Source organism: Bombina bombina, chromosome 6 (assembly GCF_027579735.1).
Source record: "Bombina bombina isolate aBomBom1 chromosome 6, aBomBom1.pri, whole genome shotgun sequence".
Classification (NCBI taxonomy): domain Eukaryota; kingdom Metazoa; phylum Chordata; class Amphibia; order Anura; family Bombinatoridae; genus Bombina; species Bombina bombina.
This window is the reverse complement of record NC_069504.1, coordinates 890,001,401-890,026,951: the sequence shown is the minus strand read 5'-3', so window position 1 is coordinate 890,026,951 and position 25,551 is coordinate 890,001,401. Positions and strand designations below refer to the sequence as shown.

The 25,551-nt window shown below is 37.5% G+C and overlaps 1 protein-coding gene across 1 annotated transcript in view; it reads right to left on the bottom strand.

The window, feature by feature from the left end:
- The window catches only part of SLC2A4 (solute carrier family 2 member 4), a 79,448-nt gene that overhangs the window by 13,789 nt on the left and 40,108 nt on the right, over positions 1 to 25,551 (bottom strand). Inside the window, exons 3-8 of the mRNA XM_053718443.1 lie at positions 17,138 to 17,307; positions 15,998 to 16,122; positions 15,769 to 15,884; positions 14,771 to 14,933; positions 14,320 to 14,507; positions 8,726 to 8,830 (exon numbers count right to left, since the gene is read on the bottom strand). Coding sequence (XP_053574418.1) covers positions 8,726 to 8,830; positions 14,320 to 14,507; positions 14,771 to 14,933; positions 15,769 to 15,884; positions 15,998 to 16,122; positions 17,138 to 17,307 — 867 coding nt within the window. The remainder of the gene's footprint in view (positions 1 to 8,725; positions 8,831 to 14,319; positions 14,508 to 14,770; positions 14,934 to 15,768; positions 15,885 to 15,997; positions 16,123 to 17,137; positions 17,308 to 25,551) is intronic.

Here is a 25,551-nt window from a genome sequence, read left to right as displayed (position 1 = left end):
AAGAGTGTCTACCAGTGTATAGCCCATAATAAGCCCTTTATTCTGTTTGAGACTAAGAAAATGGCTTACCAATCCCCATGAGGGAAAATGACAGCCTTCCAGCATTACACAGTCTTGTTAGAAAAATGGCTAGTCATACCTTGAGCAGAAAAGTCTGCAAACTGTTCCCCCCAACTGAAGTTCTCTCATCTCAACAGTCCTGTGTGGGAACAGCAACTGATTTTAGTTACTGTCTGCTAAAATCATAATCCTCTTTTAAACAGAACTCTTCATCTCTTTCTGTTTCAGAGTAAATAGTACATACCAGCACTATTTTAAAATAACAAACTCTTGATAGAAGAATAAAAAACTACAACTAAACACCACAAACTCCTCACCATCCCCGAGGAGATGCTACTTGTTCAGAGCGGCAAGGAGAATGACTGGGGGGGCGGAGCCTGGGAGGGACTATATGGACAGCTCTTGCTGTGTGCTCTCCTTGCCTTTCCCTGTGGGGGAGGAGAATATCCCACAAGTAATGGATGACGCCGTGAACCGGACACACCAATGTTGGAGAAATGACTCCAGATTTCATTGCACACTGGGAAGACAATTTAATCCCTGTCAGTTGTGACTTTTATTTTTAGAAAGGCATAGTTTCCATTATTGAAAAACAATTCCATGGGTGCTCTGCAGCCAGTAAATCAAATAAACAGGTTTGCCACCAACCACCTTGTGTAAAATGCGCACAATATACACAAAAATATTACATTTACATTCAATAGTTTATAAATGATAAACTACAGGAGATTCCCTGATATCAGTTCTTCAAATTATGGGATTGATTAAAATGTTCACAGGTTGTTGTTTTTTTCGGTTGCCGAATTTCTATTACTATAAGAAGATGCTGATGCTAGGTTCTAGATATTGTAAATTATTGTTTTTCAAAACACTATTTTTGGGACTTCTGTTTAATGTAAAAATTTGTGCAAAAGATCTCGGTTACCAAACAAGACAAAAGGCAAACTGTTAAAACCCAATCACAAATATGTAATTGCTGATAGAAATCCTGTTTATGAAGATGAAATTACTGTAATTAGGAAAATGTGAGTATGAAATAAAAACAAAGATTTTAAGAGGGTGATTGCTATACACCATTTCTTTCCTAAAATATGGTAAATCCACAGAATCATCAATTACTAGTGGGAATATCTCTCCTGACCAGCAGGAGGTGGTAAAGAGCACCACAGCAAAAACTGTTAAATACCACTCCCCTTACCCACAATCCCCAGTCATTCTCTTTGCCTGTAGTAGTTGCAAGGAGGTGGTAAAGTTAGGTGTCTGTAAGATTCTACAATCAAGAGTTTGTTATTGTCAAAGCAAGACAAGATGTTCTGATCTTTGCTAAGGGTTTAGCCATAGTCCATTTCAGTCTCTACAGTAGAGCATTCGTGGCTTTTAAGCATTTGGGAACTTGGGGGGTATAATCCCCTCTGTGTCTCCCAATTGATTTATTGCTGTCCTTGTCAGAAAGCCTGTTTAAAGGGACACTGAACCCAAATTATTTCTTTTCTGATCCAGATAGAGCATGACATTTTAAGAAACTTTCTAATTTACTCCTATTATCAAATTTTCTTTATTCTCTTGGTTTCTTTATTTGAAATGCAAGAATTTAAGTTTAGATGCCGGCCCATTTTTGGTGAACAACCTGGGTTGTCCTTCCTGATTGGTGGATAAATTCATCCACCAATAAAAACGTGCTGTCCAGAGTCCTGAACCCAAAAAAAAGCTTAGATGCCTTCTTTTTCAAATAAAGATAGCAAGAGAACGAAGAAAAAATTATAATAGGAGTAAAAAAAAAAGTTGCTTAAAATTGCATGCTTTATCTGAATCACAAAAGAAAAATTTTGGGTTCAGTGTCCCTTTAAGTTTGCACAGTCTTTTCATTTTTCACAGGTCTATAGGAGGAGGGTGCCTCTTAAACTTTGTGAGCTGCCTGCTGCAGGGCAGTTACTTTTATGGTAAGTGCTATATTATATTTTATTCTTATATTGGCACTTAAACAGTTAATTCAGTTTTTCTGATGAGGGGTTATATTACAGGGCATTGACAAGGTTCTGGCTCATGATTTTTTTATTACTTTGTATGTGATTTTCAGTTTAATGTTTTTTTGGAATTTTTTTCCTTGGGTAAGGTTATGAGTGTCCGCCGTCCGGGTGTGTTGTGATGTTTTGGTGGGGGAGCCTGCTGAGGAGGTAGTTTTGGCGCACTTTTTTCAAACCAGGAAGTGTTTGTTTTATTTTAGTGCAGCTCTGGGCTGTCTACAAGTGGCTGTTTCTTTGCTGCAGAGTGGTTTCAGTCCGGAGTGTTCCTATTTTTTCTCCGTTTGATCAGCAGGTTCAGGTAGGTTCTTCAGCAATCTGGCTGAGGTGTAGAGGTGCCCATGTTTATTTTACTTTATTTTTATAAAGTTTAAGTTTGTTGCTATAAATGTCTGTGTTAACGTTACTTTTTTAAAGGGATAGTAACGTTTTTTAGGCTTCTTTTTTTCTTTTGTATAAATTTATTATTTGTAATTTATTTTTTGTGTTTTGGACTAAGTGGCCCTGCAAAATGTTGTTTGTACTCTCTTGGGGGTTAATGTGGAACCTCCTATTTCTTTCTGTTCCTCATGTATTGAGGGAACATTGCATTACAAAGATAAACTTTTTGAATCTGAGCCGTTTTTTTCTAGGGAAGATGCTGTTCAAGGGCAGCCTTGTTCTCAGGCATCTCTGCCCTCATGTTATACCCTGTGCTTCCTCTCATGCTCCAGCTGTAGTTTTCTTTGCAGGATATGGCTTCTCATATATCTTTTGCAGATTCTGAAGCGTTATCTGCTTTCCCTATGTTACAGGGGAAGAGTAAGAGGAAATTTTAAAATTTGGAGACCCCTGTTTCAAGGGTTTTTTTTTTTTTTCTGATGTCTCTTCTCAGAAGTCTAAGGAAGAGGATTCTTATTTATTGTCTGAGGGTGAGATCTCTGACTCTAACAGTATATTTTCTTCTTCTGACGCTGAAGTTGTGTCATTCAGGTTCAAATTAGAGCACCTTTGTTTGTGACTTAAGGAGGCTTTGTCTACTTTGGATGATTCTGGTTCTATGGTTGTAATGACTCCTAAGAAATCTAGCAAGCCTATTATATATTTTGATGTTCTTTCCCTGATCGTGCTTCAGAGATTGTTGCACGGGAGTGGGCGAAGCCTGGGATTCCTTTTTCCCCTTCTCCAATTTTAAAAAAAATAAATTGTTTTCTATTGCTTAAAGAGTCTTGGTAGACAGTGCCTAAGGTTGAGGGTGCTATTTCTACTTTGGCTAAGAGATCTACTATTCCCATTGAGGATAGTTGTTCTTTTCAGGATCCTATGGATAAGAAGCTTGAAGCTTTTCTTAAGAGGATGTATGTTCATCAGGGGTTGCAATGGCAGCCTGCGGTGTGTATTGCTACTGTCACTAGCGCAGCAGCTTATTGGTTTGATGCATTGATTCTATTCGGTCAGACACTCCTCTTGAGGAGATTCAGGATAGGATTAAGGCTCTTAAATTGGCTAATTCCTTTATTTTTGATGCTTCTCTTCAAGTTATCAAATTGGCAAAGATTTCTAGCTTTGCTGTTTTAGCGCGCAGAGTTTTATGGTTAAATTCCTGGTCTGTGGATGTTTCTTCTAAACTATGCTTTTGTCTTTTCCTTACAAGGGAAAGACCTTGTTTGGACCAGGTCTGGCTGAGATTATTTCTGATATTACGGGAGGTAAGGGTCATTTTCTTCCTCAGGATAAAAGACATATACAAAAGCGTCAAAGTAATTTTCGTTCCTTTCGGAACGTCTCAGCTAAACCTTCCCCTTCCTCTTCCAAGCAGGAGCATTCTAAGCCTTCCTGGAAATCCAATAATTCCTGGAATAAGGGGAAGCAATTTATAAAGCTTTCTACTGACCCAAAGTCAGCATGAAGGGTCTGCCCCGATACGGGAGCGGATCTTGTGGGGGGCAGATTTTCTTTTTTGCTCAGGCTTGGGTTTGGGATGTTCTGGATCCCTGGGTGGTGAACATCATATCCCAGGGTTACAAGCTAGAGTTCAGGACTTATCCCAGGGGCAGGTTTCTTCTCTCCAGGTTATCTGTAAACCAGATAAAGAGAGAGTCGTTCTTGTGTTGTGTCCAAGATCTTTCTGATATGGGAGTAATAGTTCCTGTTCCTTTTCAGGAGCAGGGTCTGAGTTTTTATTCCAATCTGTTCGTAGTTCCCAAAAGATAGGGAACATTCCGTCCTATTCTAGATTTCAAGAGACAAGTTTCTCAGAGTTCTGTCTTTCAAGATGGAGACTGTTAGTTCAATTCTTCCTTTAGTTCAGGAGGGTCAGTTCATGACCACAGTGGATTTAAAGGATGCATATCTGCATTTTCTTATCCACAAGGATTATCGCAAGTTTTTAAGATTTGCATTTCTAGACAAACATTTTCAGTTTGTGGCCTTTTTATCTGGTCTTGCTACGGCTCCCAGGATTTTTTCGAAGGTTCTGGGAGCATTTTTGGTGGTTCTTTGGTTACAGGGTGTTGCAGTGACGTCTTATCTGGATGATTTTTCTGGTTACGGCGCCATCTCTTCAACAAGCAAGCTCCCTCACGGAGATACTGTTGTCTTTTCTGTGCTCCCATGGTTGGAAGGTGGAAGTTCCTTGATTCTGGCTACAGGAGTGGTATTTTTGGGAACAATCCTAGAAATTAAGTTTTTTTCTGACAGAGGCCAGAAAATCAGAGATCTTCAATCCTTGTCTTATTCTTCAGGCCTTTCCCTGGTCATCAGTAGCTCAGTGAATGGAGGTTATTGATCTGATGGTGTCAGTTATAGACATTATTCCGTTTGCTTGGTTCCATCTCAGGCCTCTGCAGTTGTGCAGACTCAGACAATGGAAAGGGGATTATGCAGATCTGTCTCCACGTATTATTATTTTTGATCAGGAGATAAGAAACTCTCTTAAGTGGTGGTTGTCCCAGGATCTTCTCGGGGAACCTGCTTCCGCAGACCTACCTGGGTGATTGTGACCATGGATGCCAGTCTTGGGATGGGGAGCTGTCTGGGGTTCATTAAAGGCTCAGGGTCTTTGGACTCGGAAGGAGTCGGTTCTTCCTATAAATATTCTTGAGCTGAGGGCAATCTTCAATGCTCTTCTGGCCTGACCTCAGTTAGCTTCAGTCCAGTTTATCAGATTTCAGTCGGACAACATAATGTCCGTGGCTTACATCAATCATCAGAGTTCCTTGGCCATGACAGAGGTAGCCAGGATTATCCAGTGGGCAGAGTCCCACAATTGTTGTCTGTCTGCGATCCACATTCCAGGGGTGGACAATTGGGAAGCAGAAGTGGGTACTCCATCCGGAGGTATTTTCTAACTTGGTTCTCAAGTGGAGGCAGCCTGAGCTGGATCTCATGGCATCTCGTCAGAATGCCAAGCTTCTAAGATATGGGTCATGGTCTCAAGATCCTCAGGCTGTACTGTTAGATGCTCTGGCCGTTCCTTGGAACTTCAGTCTAGCCTATGTTTTTCCTCAGTTTGCTCTCCTTCCACGGGTCATTGCTCAATTCAGACAGGAGAGGTGATTCTCATTGTCCTGGCGTGGCCTCGCAGAATCTGGTATGCAGATCTAGTGGAGATGTCATCTCTTCCACCTTGGAGTCTTCCGTTACGGAAGGGCCTTCTACTTCAGGGGTCCTTCCTTCCTCCAAATCTCATTTCTCTGAAGCTGACTGCTTGGAGATTGAACACTTGATTTTATATAAGTGTGGTTTTTCTGAATCAGTTATTGAAGCTATGATTCAGGCTCGTAAGCCTGTGTCTAGAAAGATTTATTATAAGATTTGGTGTATATATTTGTATTGGTGTGATTCCAGAGGTTTTTCTTGGAATAGAGTTAAAATTCCTAGGATTTTGTCTTTTCTTCAAGAGGGTTTGGAGAAGGGTTTATCTGCTAGTACCTTGAGGGGTCAAATTTCTGCTTTATCTATTTTGTTGCATAAATGTCTGGCAGATATGCCAGATGTTAAGTCTTTTTGCCAGGTTCTGGTTAGAGTCAGGCCTAGGTTTAAATTTGCTACTCCTCCGTGGAGTCTCAATTTGGTTCTTAGAGTTCTTCAACATGCTCCTTTTGAACCTATGCATTCTTTGGATATTAATTGTTTATCCTGGAAAGTTTTGTTTTTGGTTGCTATTTCTTCTGCTCGAAGAGTTTCGGAGCTTTCAGCTTTGCAGTATGAATCTCTTTTCTTTATTTTTCATTCTGATAATGTAGTTCTGCGTACTGCCTTAGTTTTTCTTCCTAAGGTGGTTACGGATGGGAATATTAATCAAGAGATTGTTGTTCCTTCCTTGTGTCCTAACCCTTCTTCTCATAAGGAACGTTTGTTGCACAACCTAGATGTGTTACGTGCTTTAAAGGTTTATTTACAGGCAACTAAGGATTTTCGTCAGTCTTCTTCCTTATTTGTTGTTTATTCTTGGAAGAGAAAGGGTCAGAAAGCTAAGGCTTCTTCTCTTTCTTTTTTGTTGAGGAGTATTTTTCGCTTGGCTTATGAGACTGCTGGACAGCAGCCTCCTGAGAGAATTATGGCTCTTTCTTCCAGGGCTGTTTGTTCTTCTTGGGCTTTTAATAATGGAGCTTCTATGGAACAGATTTGCAGGGCTGCTACTTGGTCATCCTTACACTTTTTAAATTTTTTACAAATTTTATACTTTTCCTTTGACTGAGGCTTCTTTTGGGAGAAAGGTTCTTCAAGCAGTGGTGCTTTCTGTTTAGGTTACCTGTCTTGTCCCTCCCTTATCATCTGTGTACTCTAGCTTGGGTATTGATTCCCACTAGTAATTGAGGATTCCGTGGACTCACCATATCTTAAGAAAGAAAACATAATTTATGCTTACCTGATAAATTTCTTTCTTTATAGATATGGTGAGTCCACGGCCCACCCTTTATTTAAGACAGTTTATTTTCTATAAACATCAGGCACCTCTGCACCTTATATTACTTCCTTTCTCTGTTCCTTTTTGTCGAATGACTAGGGATTGTGTGTAAGGGGAGTGGTATTTAACAGTTTTTGCTGTGGTGCTCTTTGCCGCTTCCTGCTGGTCAGGAGAGATATTGCCACTAGTAATTGATGATTCCGTGGACTCACCATATCTGGAAAGAAAGAAATTTATCAGGTAAGCATAAATTATGTTTTCTAGATGTTGCGGTTGTGATTTCCATTTTTCTGGTGTTTCCTGAAGATCTCGTTATCACATATCCGTCTATTAAATACATATGTAAATGTCTGTCTCGCAAATTACTGAGGGAATATACAAAAGTGGTGAATAAAAGTAAAGGTCTTATGAATCTAGACTATATATTGATATAACCATTTCAAATTACACCTGATCATTTCAGAGTGTGTTGCACATGCACAAGATAACAGAATGATTCCAAACCATTTAAGGTCAATATGTCTATTTTGTTGCCAAAATAAAATGCAAAACCTGTGGTCAGGAAGATTGTGATTACCAAAGCCATTCCTGTCTATGCATTGTATGGGCGATTTTCGGATCAGATCGGAACTTTTCTCAATACGGAAATGGTTTTATTGCTTGGATTGTGATAACTCTTAATTGATAAACACAAAAAAGTCAATAAACGGGATCAGAAAGATTGGAGTTGACCCCTATATTATGTTAGTGTTCTGCAGTTTTATTGTAAAGTACAAAGAATTCAGATGCCACAATATACAAACACATATTTACATAAGACCTACAAAGACATTGTACTGATGTCTGTGTTTGTGGGAATCCGCTGTAAAGACCACACTTCAGGGTCATTTTTACAATGTGAGACTGGAAGCCGGGCAAAAACCAAGGAAGAAAATATCTGAAGAAAATCATGACATTTGGCAACTAAGCAAGGGGTGAGGGCATGTGCATTGCTTTTCTTTAAGAGGAGCACTGTGTTGCTATTAAAGAAACACTGAATCCACATTTTTTATTTCATGATTCTGACAGAGCATGCAATTTTAAGCAACTTACTAATTTACTCCTATTATCAACAGTTCTTTGTTCTCTTGCTACCTTTATTTGAAAAAGAAGGCAGCTGAGCTATTTTTGGTTCCGACACTGGACATCACTTGTTTATTGGTGGGTGAATTTATCCACCAATCAGCAAGAACAACCCAGATTGTTCACCAAAAATGGGCCGGCATCTAAACTTACATTCTTGCTTTTTAAATAAAGATACCAAAAGAATTAAGAAAATTTGATAATAGGAATAAATTAGAAAGTTGCTTAAAATTGCATGGTCTATCTGAATCCTGAAAGAAAAAATTTGGGTTCAGTGTTCCTTTAAGCGATTCTAGTTATCACCTCAGAGGTGGCAGACGAGTTAAGGAGCAGCGGCCTTAGAACCGCTGCTTCTTAACTTCCACTTCAGGTGGAACTGAAGCGGAGTGGGTCGGAAGCAGCTTCCGCTGCTTCATAAATCGACCCCATTGTCTTTCTCCATAAAAATAACTGAATCTTGGGCAAATGTATTGACAGCCTTGTTCCTTTAACATTTCTTTAAACAAATGGAAGGACCAATACAGGAAAGATATAAATAGTCAAGGGCACACACACAAGGACATTCTATAAACATACTATGCAGATTACTATAATAATAAACAAGTATGCTAATTGTACAAGCTCCACTTACCGATACAACAGTAAAGGCTGTGTTTACAATCCCAGCTCCAATTGTAGCATATATCGGCTGCTCTACTCCTGCCTTGGAGAATATATCAGTAGAGTAATAGAATATCTGTAAAATGGAGAGGATGATATGTTTAGATACATAGTAATGCCCACAGCCATCACTAGGTTGCAAGAAAGTAGCTCATGGGTACATTCAACGTCCCCTCCATATAACCCCCTCCTAGGCTCTGTTTAGAGCTTCTCTCTTTATATTCCAAAGCAAACAAACTTTGGTTGCAGGGGCATAACTAGATTTCATTGGGCCAAAGGGCCAGGTCTGTAGCAGCCCCTATTGCAACAGCACCCCTTCAAAAGCACTGCTAACTCCTAATAATGTTATTGCACCGCCCTAGAAATGATAAAATTTATTGGCATACCTAAATAACAGCAGATACCATATTCAACAATATCTTTATTTAGGGCTCGGTGGACAAAGCCCCCTTGAGGGCTGGAACAAAAATAACTTTAACTAATCTGTTTACAGACTTTCTTTAACACAAAACCTTACCAACATCTGTTAAAGTGATATAAACCCCATCTTTTTTCTTTCATGATTCAGATAGAACATACCATTTTAACCCCTTTCTGCCATTACTAATTTGTTACGTCGGAACAAAGTTTTGATGTAAACAAATTAGTAAAAAATTGAAATCACACGATCGTTCATGTGATCATGTGATTTAAATGATGGGATCGGGTCTGGAGGGAGTGCCTATGATGCTAGGCATGCCCTCCAGTCTGCGATCCCAGTTAGGAAGACGTAGCTGCTATAGTAAAGCAGAACGTCTAGGACGTCCATGCCGTCCTAACGGCTCTAAAGCCCAGCTCGGTTAGGACGGCATGAAACGTCCTAATGGGGTTAAGGGGTTAAACAACTTTCCAATTTACTTCTATTCTCTAATTTGCTTCATTATCCTGGCAACCTTTGTTGAAGAAACAACAATACACATGGGTGAGCCAATAACATGAGGCATATATGTGCAGCCTCTAATTTGCAATTCCCAAGCCTGCAAAGGATATCAAGAGAACAAAACAAATTAAATAATAGAAGTAAATTGGAAAGTTTTTTAAAATTGCATGTTCTGAGTCATGAAAGAAAACGTTTGGGTATCATGTCCCTTTAAAGCATTACATAACCTCTAAATTATCTCTCAACTATAGTACCCAAAACAAGACATCTTTTAATGGAACATTAGTGTTTTTTCTTTGTTGCATCTAAAAAAGGGTTATTTAAAGTATACTACTTTTTATTTAAATAAAACATATTTTTGCTGCCATGTTGGTGTAAAATTGTTCCTGTCTACCAACTAATTAATACGATAAAATACAACACCACTGCCATTAATTCTTCATTTCGGCCTTTTTATTCAGGAACATGAGGAGTACATAAACAACAATGTTTTGGGCTTCACCGCCCTTAATAATGTTATGCTTGTTATACATAGTATATAACACAATTAAGGGCAGTTGAGGCAGATCACTGTTTATTTGCTTCTAATGTTCCTGAATAAAATGGCTTAAAGGAGCACTCAATGCAGTAGAATTGCATAATTAACAAGTGCATAATAAAATTACACTAAGGGGCCAATTTATGAAAGTGCGAGCGGACATGATCCGTTGTTGCGGATCATGTCTGCCGCACATCGGAAAATGCCGACAGCATACGCTGTTGGCATTTATCATTACACAAGCAGTTCTGGTGAACTGTTTGTGCAATACCGCCCCATGCAAATTCACGGCCAATTGGCCGCTAGCAGGGGGTGTCAATCAACCCGAACGTATGCGATCAGGCGGATTGCTGTCCGCCGCCTCAGAGGTGGCGGACGAGATAACAAGCTGCTTTTTAACTCCTGTTTCCCGCGGAAACAGCTGCATCAAGCTCCGTATGGAGTTTGATGAATCGCCCCCTTACTTATTATTTCAAATAAGTTGTAGATTGAACATGCTCAGTAGGATCCTGTTCCCCATAAAGTGTAAATATAAAAAGACTGTGCAAAATTTGAGAATGGAAGTAAATTGGAAAGGGTCTTAAAACTGCAGGCTCTTTCTGATTCATGAAAGTTTATTTTGACTTGAGTGCCCCTTTAACTGAAGAACTGGTGGAAGTGCTGCTAAATTATATTTGATGTATTTGCTTTATGAGTTTGGGAGTAACTCCATCAGCTTGCATGCCTCTAAACAGGGGCTGGACCTTGATTTAGTTTTTGTTCTCTACCAACCTCCAAGGACTTGTGCACAGATATGCTCCAATAAAACATTAACAATTGCTAAAAAAAAAAAGTTTTTTGTTAACACACTTTTCACGGCAAATATCATTTTATTTGTTCTCTTTGTATCTTTATTTGAAAAAGCTTAATGGGAAGCATAAATGTAAACTTAGGAGATGGCCCATTTTTTGTTCAGACTCTGGGTAGCGCTTGCTGATTGATGGGTAAATGTAGCCAATCAGCAAGCGCTACCCAGGTGCTGAACCAAAAATGGTCTGACTCCTAAGCTTATAATTATACTTTTTAAAATAAAGATACCAAGAGAATGAAGAAAAATTCATAACAGGAGTGAAATCTGGTAATTACTCAATTTGTTAATAACTGACAAGATACAAGTCGCACCCATGCTCTGAGCAGCTGCAGTATATAAAATGCCAGTGCACTGAGAATATCTAGCTATGCTTCACATGCAGGTGCAGAGAAAAATGTCAACACTAAAACAGTGATAACTTTTACTAGAAGCGTTTTTGCCAATACATCTATATTGCACATATGTTTCTATTCAAATATATAATTGATCTAAGTGCATTTAAATTTTGACTGAAATATCCATTTAAATGTCAAATCATTCAAAATTGTATCACCTTACAGTAATTGCATTACTTCTAACCTTTACAGTAGGGTATTTGCTCTTATGTAAAATTAAAAAACTAACAGTTTAGATTTACTATATTAAAAATACAGGCCCCACAGAAGAAACTCAATGCAACAAAAGTCTGTAGACCTTTCATTACCGAGATTCAAATCTTTTGATGACAGACTCAATCTTTATCGGCATGGAGGATACCAGTGTTACACAAATTTCTGGAGAGATGTTCTGCCAGTTTTTTTTTTTCCAGCTGCTGTTTGCTGGAGGGGTTGTGTTGCTCTATCTTTCTCTTTAAAATACCTAAAAGGTCTTCTATTGGATTCAAGTCAGGTGACATACTTGGCTAGGTAATGGTTTTCACTTTTTTCTTATTTAGAAACTCGTTATGTTGGAATATTCCTCTTCTGCCAAACTTCTGGAGACTGGAAGTCAACTTTGCAAACCTGCCTTTTGGTATATCCACAGACATTCATGGTTCCATCTATAAATGTCATCTCTCCAACACCTTTTGCACTCATGCAGCCCATGACAGCACACTCCAACCTCCGTGCTTCACTGTTGGGACTATGCATTCACTGTATATCCTGGCCAAACATTCTGGGCTTATCTGAGCCAAACAACTGTATCTTGGTCTCATCTGTCCAAGAATGTGCTCCCAATATTCATCATGCTTCTTTTCATGCTGTCTAGCACATTTTAATCTTGCAGTTTTGTGCAGTGTCCTTCACACTGTCTGAGCTGTCACAGAAACTCCAATTTCCATTCATAACCCCTAAACCAATTCTTAAAGGGACACTGTACCCAAATTTTTTCTTTTGTAATTCAGAAAGAGCATGCAATTTTAAGCAACTTTCTAATTTACTCCTATTATCAATTTTTCTTCGTTCTCTTGCTATCATTATTTGAAAAAGAAGGCATCCAAACGTTTTTTTTTTTGTTTCAGTACTCTGGACAGCACTTTTTTATTGGTGGATGAATTTATCCACCAGTCAGCAAGGACAACACAGGTTGTTCACCAAAAATGGGCCGGCATATAAACTTACATTCTTGCATTTCAAATAAAGATACCAAGAGAATGAAGAAAATTTATATAATAAGAGTAAATTAGAAAGTTGCTTAAAATGTCATGCTCAATCTGAATCACGAAAGAAAATTTTTGGGTACAGTGTCCCTTTAAGCACTTGCCGTCTGTTTTACAGAGCTAGATTGCGCAAGTAGTGTACTGTCTGTGGTGTCATTTTAGGACGACGGACACTGAGGCTCTGATTAGTGGTACTATGGCTCCTTCTACACCTCCTAATTACTGCTGCAACTGTGTTTCCACTGATTCTTAGTTGGTCACCAATCTTCCTGTATAGTTTTCCATCTTTGTGAAGTCTCACAATCAGATTTTTCAGTTCCTCTGGCAATTCTTTTCCATGTGGAGCCATGATGCAGACTTGCAGATACACAGCCCATAGGTACAAAATTGAGAACGTTCTGGTGTTCACAGGTCACTTTATAACTTTGTTCATGTAATTAGGCTAATCACAGGTGTACTCAATAACTGATCTAACTTGTGTGTCAGTGATCACAGGTGTATTTACTTTTGTTGCATTGAGTTTCTACTTTGGGGTCTGTATTTTCAATATAGTCTTTCTAAAGTAATAGTTTTTGATTGCTTATAAGAGGAAATACTCTACTTGTCAACTTTTAATAATCTGACATTTAAGTGATATTGCACAGGGGTGTACTCACTTCTGTTGTATACTGTAAATGTATATATATTTTAATTTGCAAAAAACTTACATTAATGCCTAGAGTTTAAGCTCTTAATCAAACATTAAAAAGCAAAGAAATTACCAACTTAAACTGCTTTGTCATTGTTGATTTAAAAAATATATAATTTCTCTGATCTGTAGGATGATGTAATGGGTAATGTAACTACTGATGCCATTGAAGATATCACTAGTGATGTCATTGATTGTGCAAAAAGGGATGGCATATATGTGCTTAACCCCTTTGCTCTAATCTAGCATTATTGAATCAAGCATTTAGTTAATATAATATGGAATAATAATAAAAATGTAATTGAACAATTGGATGAAACCCATATTCTTGTCCTACAGATATCTAAAATCTGTCTTATATATATGACATGTTGCTTGCTTTGTATTCTGCATGAACAATGAGAAGGACAGATAGGGGCTAATAAGAACTCTTTCCTAAAATGAATGTAACAGTCAGCTGATAAATTCAACTGTACTAAGCAATAGGTAACGATAAGTTAAAACTTAACTTTAATAATCTTTTAAAATGAGGCAAAAGAACCTCTCACCAATTAACCCACCACAAACAACTCTAAAAAGATAAGAAACACTGTGAGTCACTCCCCTGTATTCCTGGACGAAAACTGGAAGCGTCGGCTTCAGGTGCCAGGCGCAACCTACACAGTGGTCTTATCAAAAGGAACTTACCAAACGCGTTTCGTAATAAGCTGATACACCATGGAAAAAAAGGTTTAAAAGGCTATGATATTCAGTGCTCGGTTTGTCAAAACTATACATACGTTGAGAAAGGCCGAAACGTGTTTGTGAAGTCTTTATCATTTAAAAGAAGATGTGGAGATGAAAAATGATTGAATGCATCTCTTTCCTGACTAATTTGTATAATCTGAGTTCACTGTATCATTCTGTATAGTCACGTGTTATTGTGTCTTACCGCATTGATGCCAGACAGTTGCTGAGAGAGCTGCAATACAATGGCGACCAGAATTGGTTGTCGATATGTGCGAGACCTGAAGATTTGTAAGATGGAAACTTTTGGTGCTGAATCCATCTGTCTTTTTTCCTCTTTCATGTCAGAGATATCGTCTGAGACATCAGTTAGCCCAGTGAGACGACGGAGGCCTAACAGAGAGTGGAAGCGAGAGTAAATAATATGAATAAAACAATTGAATATGGAAGAAAATATATTTGTAGAAATGTAGAATAAGTTTAAGGAATAATTTTAAAAGTAAAAGTAGAGCAAATTCAAATGGTGAAGGAAGCAAACAAATGGGAAAAGAGTTTGGATGGTTGGAAAGGACAGATGACAAGGTGAGAGAGCTATTGGATAGCAGCACAGTTATAGACACACTTATATGTTAAAACATTCGGTTTCAAACACTCACTCTTCTTAGCCTGAGCCTCCTGTTCACACACTATGTACAAGAATCGTGGACTTTCTGGGCAGAATGGGAGCATTAGAGATTGTACAGCTGCCGGGACTAGAGTCAACCAGAAGAGAGCAGGCCATCGAGATCTAGATCCCAGCAATGTATCCAGACCGAGCACCTAAAAAAGGAAAGGTGGAAAAGAAAATGCAGCTGCATAACTAATATACAGACTAGGGGTAGATGCATGGACAAGCAGACAATCAAGCTGACAGTACAACATGTGATCAGAACAATGGCCGAGATGCCAATACAAGTGTTTTCTATGCAAAAAATCAGTTCAACTTGGCTATTTTTCAGCTTCCTTACACATAACTTTCAGTCCATTAGAAGCATATCTGTTTGAATTAGCCAGCCCCAGTTATCTCTGGAATAATTCTAAAACATCTGAATTTTCAACATCTGGGTTTAAACAGGCAACAACCTATTTGCTACAGAAATGTTTGTAGAGATATTTTCAGAGCAGTGCAGAATTAAATAGTGAGCAACCAATGGGAAAGAACATCATGAAAATTACGCTAATCAAGTAATTTACCTTTTTATATCAGTGTGTTCATTTTTAATCAAGCTCAAACACTTAATTTCAGTTATTAATGATTACATTTTGATAATTATACTGTATTTGTCAACTAGTTTCACAGTTCAAAAGTATGATTTATTTTAGAATTTTAAATGATGGTGTTTCTTCAAGTGCAAACTAAACAAGCAAGAAAGAAAAAGTCTAGAATTAAATATTAAAATAAATTGTGTGAAAAGAGGGGAGGGAAGTACAACGATTATGCAGTGCTAAGTAATTTGAAAGCCTTTGGAATTGATTTTCTTATAGATCAGAATGGCATTAATTTTAAACCAGTTTTAGGAGTTATTCTCACATATTGTAATGTAGGCTTCATAAAATTATAGATAAATATATAAAAATACATAATTAAATATGAAAAGGCAGATATCTTTGTTACCTGAGCTATTAGAATCCCAATAACAAGAGCTAGCTGATGGAGGGTTCCCAGTGCTCCCCGAAGGTGAGTTGGAGAAATCTCACCAACATACATTGGTACCAACCCTGAAGACAGACCTGTAGGGAAAATGTAAGTAAAAAAAAGTGAGAACCAATGAAAGAAGTAAAAACAGAGAGGGTGTAATATTCTGAAGGGCTCTTTTAAAGGAGGAACTAATGATTGCAATTACCTGAATAGACTCCAATCATAAACCTCCCCACAATCATCATCTCATATGATTGGCTGATCTGGCACAGACCCATCATACTCCCACCAATAAAGGCAAATACATTATTTATAATCATTGCTCGTTTCCTGCAGAAAAATAAATATACATAAAGCAAATAGATTTATGGTAGGTCAAAACATAATTTTACCATAAGTATATTCCCACTGCAACATATTGCAATTGTACTGTAATAAGAAAATCTGTGTTTTCAAGGAGGAAATATTTATACTTTTAATTTTATTATGAATTTATCCCAGCCATAGGAGTAACCAATGCATTTTAGAAACAAATTAAGGAGATACAACATTGGTAGAGTATTGCAGCCAAGATGTAAGTGCTGCATTATGCATTATAAACAATAAGTAACTAGTTGCCATTAACTACAGACTGCTTTAAAAATTAGACTATATCAGACAACTCATAGCTTAAGTGTTGAAGGTACTTGATGCCCAAGTATATAGTTGTAAAGTCCTAAGTGTCCTTAGGGATAGGGCAGTGTTTCTCAACTGAAGTAATCAAGTATCACTAATAGGTAAAAGAGTCAATCACCACAGATGGGAAAATACTTAAAATCTTGCCTGTAAGATATATTATTGATGGTTTATGCATTTGTATCTTTAACTCATAGGGGTATCAGACCGTCATGGGGTAAAAAGGAATTTGCCCTTTTGTCACAATATTAAGGCCACATTAATGCTATCAGGGTGACATTCCTGATTAGAATCCTATTCATCACAAATATGGCAAACAGACAAGTTCACTGTTGTTTTAGTGACAGTCAAGTCCCTTTATGTTTTTAGTTGTGATTTTGCTAGATTTGCAATGCAACTTTACACACCTCACTTTAATTTTCTATAATTAATTCTAAGATCTTATAATTTTTGAATAATAACAATTTATACGCTATTTCCTGCCTGATTATATATAGTGTTGTCAACCCAGAAGAAGAATGTTTGCATCTCTGTGTTCACGCATGCATATATATAGATGTCTGACATATACTCTTACTATACTATACTATATATATACTATACTACTCTATATATATATAAATTATTGTTCATAAAGGATAAAAATATAAAAGATTATAGCTACACTCACCTTCCAAGCCATTGAGAGATGACTCCCACACTTAAAGAGGACACCATTCCACCAACAGAAAAAATGGCAACTGAGAGAGACCATAGTGTCTTCAGATATCCAGCATCTATTGGAGGAGACTCTAGGCCATTTCGACTTATCCAAGACTCGTTATAACTTTGCTCAATTATCTGTAGGTGTAGAGTCAGACATAGTAAATACCAAAAAGCCTTACTGGGATTTAAATATCTAGGGTTAGAGTCCAGGACAAACTTTAATAACCCTTTATCAGACCCCACTCTATTCTCTTGATTATGCCCTTAGACAGCAATACTTGCTATATTGTCTGGAATCTAACATTCTGATTTCAGTTGTATAATGTGTAACCCCGCATACATTTGGTACATATGAAATTAACAGAAAAGCCTGATATTGTTGTCTACTTGAGGTTACAAAGGAGAACACTTTGTTCTTCAACCCAAGGAGCCCCATTAAAGGGACTCAATAGTGCAATTGTAAAATACTGTAATGCACTACAACATATAATTATTGCACTATTGTGTGCTTCTAACTATGGGGTTGATTACAATCTTCAACTTGATTTTGATAGATAAAGATTTCTCCAGTATTGTCAGCTTGTTTTTCCAGTGATCATAATCCCAAGATGCTTTGGTCATTAATACCCCTGAAGCTCAAAGCTTGAAATCTTTACCTCCCAAAAACGTTACAAACTCTACCTGGTTAATTGCTCGATTTTGTAATCCGAAAGCCAAATACATTGAGAGAGGCCTGTATGTTGACTGATCCTTTTTATTAGCCTGCAGTGATGCTAATAGAAGATATGTGCAGGGCTACAAGTGTTAAAATTACATGCTTTAAAGAGCATGTCATTTTTCACTATATCGACCCTTTAAGAACTTTAACAATTTTTGCAGACATCCATAATCCAGAGGTACCATAAATCTAATTTAAAAAAAATCTAATTAAATTTAATAAAAAAAGAAAAAAAAAAAGGCTTGTATAAAATCCTAAACATTACTAGGGAATAAAAAGTAAAGTGTAATAATAGGAAACACAACTATCCACGTGTACGTGCCTTTAAATAAATACATTTTATCCTATTGCATTTAAAGGGATAGCAATGTCAATGGGTGCATTTAAATTTTAAATAGAAACATGTTTGCAATATATACTTGTATTATTATTATACTTGTACTTGTATTAGCACAAATGCTTCTAGTAAAAGTTATTACTTTTTCCAGCAGCATGTGCAAATATGCTTTGAGAACCCTGTGCGCTAGTATTCAAACATTACACTTTCTCAGAGAGTCAGCAGGTGCCAAACTTTTTATCCAAACTGCTAGGGACCAGAAAAGGTTTGGATTTTCCGAACAGTTCACATTTCAGAATATTTGTACATTTTAATCTGTAAAATATGATACTTCAGAGGAGATGGAGCCAAGTCTAAAAAAATATATATTTTATGTCATTTAACCCATTAATGACCAGAGCACTTTTCCATTTTCTGACCGTTTGGGACCAAGGCTATTTTTACATTTTTGCGGTGTTTGTATTTAGCTGTAGTTTTCCTCTTACTCATTTACTGTACCCACACATATTATATACCGTTTTTTTCGCCATAAAATGGACTTTCTAAAGATACCATTATTTTCATCATATCTTATAATTTACTATAAAAAAAATTATAAAATATGGGAAAAAATGGAAAAAACACACTTTTTCTAAATTTGACCCCCAAAATCTGTTACACATCTACAACCACCAAAAAACACCCATGCTAAATAGTTTAAAAATTTTGTCCTGAGTTTAGAAATACCCAATGTTTACATGTTCTTTGCTATTTTTGCAAGTTATAGGGCAATAAGTACAAGTAGCACTTTGCTATTTCCAAACCATTTTTTTTTTCAAAATTAGCGCTAGTTACATTGGAACACTGATATTTTTCAGGAATCCCTGAATATCCATTGACATGTATATATTTTTTTTTAGTAGACAACCCAAAGTATTGATCTAGGCCCATTTTGGTTTATTTCATGCCACCATTTCACCACCAAATGCGATCAAATACAAAAAATCGTTCACTTTTTCACAAACTTTTGGTTTCTCACTAAAATTATTTACAAACAGCTTGTGCAATTATGGCATAAATGGTTGTAAATTCTTCTATGGGATCCCCTTTGTTCAGAAATAGCAGACAAATATGGCTTTGGCATTGCTTTTTGGTAATTAGAAGGCTGCTAAATGCCACTGCGCACTACACGTGTATTATGCCCAGCAGTGAAGGGGTTAATTAGGGAGCATGTAGGGAGCTTTTTGGGGTAATTTTAGCTTTAGTGTAGTGTAGTAGACAACCCCAAGTATTGATCTAGGCCAATTTTGGTATATTTCATGCCACCATTTCACCGCCAAATGCGATCAAATTTAAAAAAACGTTACATTTTTCACAATTGTAGGTTTCTCACTGAAATCATTTACAAACAGCTTGTGCAATTATGGCACAAATGGTTGTAAATGCTTCTCTGGGATCCCCTTTCTTCAGAAATAGTAGACATATATGGCTTTGGCATTGCTTTTTGGTAATTAGAAGGCCGCTAAATGCCGCTGCGCACCACACGTGTATTATGCCCAGCAGTGCAGGGGTTAATTAGGGAGCTTGTAGGGTTAATTTTAGCTTTAGTGTAGTGTAGTAGACAACCCAAAGTATTGATCTAGGCCCATTTTGGTATATTTCATGCCACCATTTCACCGCCAAATGCGATCAAATAAAAAAAAACGTTCCCTTTTTCACAAACTTTTTCACAAACGTTAGGTTTCTCACTGAAATTATTTACAAACAGCTTCTGCAATTATGGCACAAATGGTTGTAAATGCTTCTCTGGGATCCCCTTTGTTCAGAAATAGCAGACATATATGGCTTTGGCGTTGCTTTTTGGTAATTAGAAGGCCGCCAAATGCCGCTGCGCATCACACGTGTATTATGGCTAGCAGTGAAGGGGTTAATTATGTAGCTTGTAGGGAGCTTGCAGGGTTAATTTTAGCTTTAGTGTAGAGCTCAGCCTCCCACCTGAAACATCAGACCCCCTGATCCCTCCCAAACAGCTCTCTTCCCTCCCCCACCCCACAATTGTCCCCGCCATCTTAAGTACTGGCAGAATCTCTGCCAGTACTAAAATAAAGCTATATATTTTTTTTTTTTAGCATATTTACATATGCTGCTATGTAGGATCCCCCCCTTAGCCCCCAACCTCACTGATCCCCCACCAAACAGCTCTCTAACCCTTCCTCTATGCCTTAATGGGCGACATCTTGGGTACTGGCAGCTGTCTGCCAGTACCCAGTTTAGTAAAAAAGTATGCTTTTTTTTTTTTAAATTGCCCTTTTCTGTAGTGTAGCTCCCCCCCCAAGACAAACCCCTCACCCCTTCCAGATCCCTTAGTTGCTTATTTATATTTTAAAATAACTTTTGTTTTACTTTGATTAACAGGTTTTTCTGTAGTGTAGTGGTTCCCGCCCGCTCCCGCCCCGTGCACGCGCCCGCCCCGCCACCCCCATGCACGTGCGCGCCCCTGTTTTTTTTGAGGACGTATGGCGTACGTCCTTGGTCGTTAAGGGGTTAAATAATATTTATTAGTTATAATAGAGCTATATACATGCAACCTAAATGTAGTTTTATATTGGTTTTAATATGTTTGTATGCATAGTACCCTCAGATAGATAATATAGTAGCATGTGCATTTTAGAACACAAAAACCAAAGATGCAAGCAGAGAAAGGTAGGGAAAATAGTCATTTTTAATGTTTTTAAATATGGAAATGTCTGGGTTTCGGGAACATTTCTAGATTTTGGAATTCTAGATTTGGGGATTTGTAATAACTTTTACTTGAAGCATTTTTGCTAATGGAAGAATATGGCAAAATGCTTTCTATTCCTTTAAATGCATGACTTAGGCGATGATTATCTAAGCCTCAACAGATCAGATATGGATTTTCACACTGCCCCTTGTAGTGGTGGAATTATTGTAAATAGGGGCAGTCGGTCGCTGCGAGTGGCGACATGGCTCCTATGTAAAGTAATGGAGCTCGCTGGAAAGGGACGCTCTGCAGAGTGAGGTTAGCAGTGAGCAGCCGGCGCAATTTAAAATTTAAATCCTGCAGTCAATATAAATCACATTACAGTGCTTTCTGCGTTTAGCATCTTACAATATTTTCATATGCATGTGTTTTCCTATTAGGGTAATAAGTATTTTGAATGTTTTGAGAAAAGTTTGCCACCTTTAAACTGACGAGAAAAAACTGTGAGATCTGCAGTGCGAAAATCTTTACAGAATTACGGGATATGAGAGACAATTTCATACATGCCCATAGATTGTCCATGTGCAACCCATTTATTGAAAATATATATATTTTGTACTTATAAGTATTTCTAAGTGATTTTTGCACATCCAGTGTACTTAAATTACGATTTACACTGTGCATATTTAATATGACTTATTCCTGTTTAAATTACAAACACATTTTCCATTTTTAATAAAATACAATTTTTTTAAAATATTTTTTCAGTCGACTTTATTGAAGAAAAATAATGATTACAAATAAAAAAGACCAAATACAATTTTTCCATTCACATGAACTTGATGTATTCAAAGATGTTAACTAAGTAAATTTTACATTTTTGCTTAACAATATATACAGCTGTAATCAATATTATTCAACCCCCATTGCAAATCAGGTTTATAGTCAAAATTGACAGACTTTCAGCTGTTTGCAATGAACAAATCAAACAAAATAAATTGAAATAGCTCAACACAATGAATGCTTAAAGTAGTTTCCCGAAATTCAACTGAAAATGCAACTTTTAATGAATTCTGCAGTCTCAAAATTATTCAACCCCTGAATAGAATCCCTCACAACAGCACAAATATGCAAATCAGATGTTGTCTCAAGCACACCTGGTGCAACTAATCAAGGGCTTCATTAGCTGCACCAGGTGTGCTTGAGCTAGAACACATGAAATACCTGAACTGGTTTGTTGGGTGTCACGTTTGACTGCATGTTAGATATATGGCTAAGTCAAAAGAATGGTCCAAAAAGTTAAGAGAAGAGATCATCACCCTAAACAAACAAGGAACAGGATACCAAAAGATAGCAATGGCACTGAATGTTCCTAGAGACACTGTTGGAAGCATAGTTTTCAAGTTAAAAGTTAAAGGAACAGTGGTTACACTACCTGGATGGGGCAGAAAAAGGAATCTATCAACGGCTGCAACTAGATTTCTGAGAAGGCAGGTTGAGAAAAACCCTTGAGTGACTGCAAAAGACCTGCAGCAATAATTGGTGGCAACAGGCACTGAGCTTTCAGTTTGCATAGTAAGGCGCATACTAAAGACAGAAGGTTTCCATGACAGAACTCCAAAGTACACCACTACTAACCCAAAAGCACAAGAAAAGTTGGGTCCAATATGCTCAATCATATAAATACGCCACAGAAGTTTTGGGATTCTGTTCTGTGGAGCAATGAAACAAAACTGGAACTTTTCAACCCGATGGATCAGCGGTATGTCTGGAAGAACGAAGAATACTATAAAAGGAAACTCTGGCCTCTATTTATCAAGCTGTCTACTTTCTAGCATTCGCCGGCACCAATACGCTCGCCTAAACTCGCCTAACATCGCCTCCGCGGACCTGAATACATTCGCAAAATTTATCAAGAAAGCTGTCAAAAAGCCGTGCACCAAGTACGGTGCGATGAGCAGCGGACTGTTGTTAACTGACAGTCATCGATCTCACTGCTCATCGGCTTATTCGCAGCTTTCTTGCTATACTGTCACTAAGCACCCACACTGTCCTATACTGTTTTACCCCCTATACCGCCGCTCACGGAGCCCCCCGCAACTAAATAAAGTTATTAATCCCTAAACCGCTGCTCCCAGACCCCGCCGCAACTATAATAAATATATTAACCCCTAAACCGCCACTCCCGGACCCCACCGCAACTATAATAAATATATTAACCCCTAAACCGCCGCTCCCGGAGCCCACCGCCACCTACATTATACATATTAACCCCTATCCTGCTCCCCCCCTATACTGCCGCTACTATAATAAAGTAATTAACCCCTAAACCTAAGTCTAACCCTAACACCCCTTAACTTAAATATAATTAAAATAAATCTAAATAAATATTACTATTATTAACTAAATTATTCCTATTTAAAACTAAATACTTACCTATAAAATAAACCCTAAGATAGCTACAATATAATTAATAATTACATTGTAGCTATTTTAGGATTTATTTTTATTTTACAGGCAACTTTGTATTTATTTTAACTAGGTACAATAGTTATTAAATAGTTATTAACTATTTAATAACTACCTAGCTAAAATAAATACAAAATTACCTGTAAAATAAAACCTAACCTAAGTTACAATTACACCTAACACTACACTATCATTAAATTAATTACATAAATTAACTACAATTTAATAAAACTAATTACAATTAAATAAAATTAACTAAAGTACAACCCCCCACTAAATTACAGGAAAAATTTTTTTTCAAGAATTTTAAACTAATTACACCTAATCTAAGCCCCTAATAAAATAAAAAAGCCCCCCAAAATAATAAAATTCCCTACCCTATACTAAATTACAAATAGCCCCAAAGTAATCAGCTCTTTTACCTGTAAAAAAAGAAATACAACCCACCCCCCAACATTAAAACCCACCACCCACACACCCAACCCTACTCTAAAACCCACCCAAACCCCCCTTAAAAAAACCTAACACTAACCCCCTGAAGATCACCCTACCTTGAGCCGTCTTCACCCAGCCGGGCACAAGTGGACCTCCAGACCAGCAGAAATCTTCACCCTATCCGGGCAGAAGTCTTCATCCAGGCGGCATCTTCTATATTCATCCATCCGGAGCAGGTCCATCTTCAATCCATCCGACGCGGAGCATCCTCTTCCATCGACGTCCTAACACTGAATGAAGGTTCAACTACGTCATCCAAGATGGCGTCCCTTGAATTCTGATTGGCTGATAGGATTCTATCAGCCAATCAGAATTAAGGTAGGAAAAATCCTATTGGCTGATGCAATCAGCCAATAGGATTGAGCTCGCATTCTATTGGCTGATTGGAACAGCCAATAGAATGCAAGCTCAATCCTATTGGCTGATTGGATCAGCCAATAGGATTGAACTTCAATCCTATTGGCTGATCGCATCCTATCAGCCATTTGGAATTCAAGGGACGCCATCTTGGATGACGTCATTTAAAGGAACCGTCATTCAGTGTTAGGACGTCGATGGAAGAGGATGCTCTGCATCGGATGGATTAAAGATGGACCCGCTCCGGATGGAAGAAGATAGAAGATGCCGCCTGGATGAAGACTTCTGCCGGTCTGGATGTCCTCTTCTACCCGGATAGGATGAAGACTTATGCCGGTCTGGAGGTCCACTTGTGCCCGGCTGGGTGAAGACGGCTCAAGGTAGGGTGATCTTCAGGGGGTTAGTGTTAGTTTTTTTAAGGGGGGATTGGGTAGGTTTTAGAGTAGGGTTGGGTGTGTGGGTGGTGGGTTTTAATGTTGGGGGGTTGTATTTCTTTTTTTACAGGTAAAAGAGCTGATTACTTTGGGGCAATGCCCCACAAAAGGCCCTTTTAAGGGCTATTTGTAATTTAGTATAGGGTAGGGAATTTTATTATTTTGGGGGCTTAGATTAGGTGTAATTAGTTTAAAATTCTTGTAATTTTTTTTATTTTCTGTAATTTAGGTTTTTTTTGTACTTTAGTTAATTTTATTTAATTGTAATTAGTTTTATTTAATTGTAGTTAATGTATGTAATTATTTTAATGATAGTGTAGTATTAGGTGTAATTGTAACTTAGGTTAGGTTTCATTTTACAGGTAATTTTGTATTTATTTTAGCTAGGTAGTTATTACATAGTTAATAACTATTTAATAACTATTGTACCTAGTTAAAATAAATACAAAGTTGCCTGTAAAATAAAAATAAACCCTGAGATAGCTACAATGTAACTATTAGTTATATTGTAGCTATCTTAGAGTTTATTTTATAGGTAAGTATTTAGTTTTAAATAGCAATAATTTAGTTAATAGTAATATTTATTTAGATTTATTTAAATTATATTTAAGTTAGGGGGTGTTAGGGTTAGACTTAGGTTTAGGGGTTAATTACTTTATTATAGTGTAGGGGGGCAGATTAGGGGTTAATAAATATAATGTAGGTGGCGATGGGCTCCGGGAGCAGCGGTTTAGGGGTTAATATATTTATTATAGTTGTGGCGGGGTCCGGGAGTGGCAGTTTAGGGGTTAATAATTATAATGTAGGTGGCTCGGGGTACATGTTAGGGTGTTAGGTGTAGACTTTTTCCATAGAAATCAATGGGATA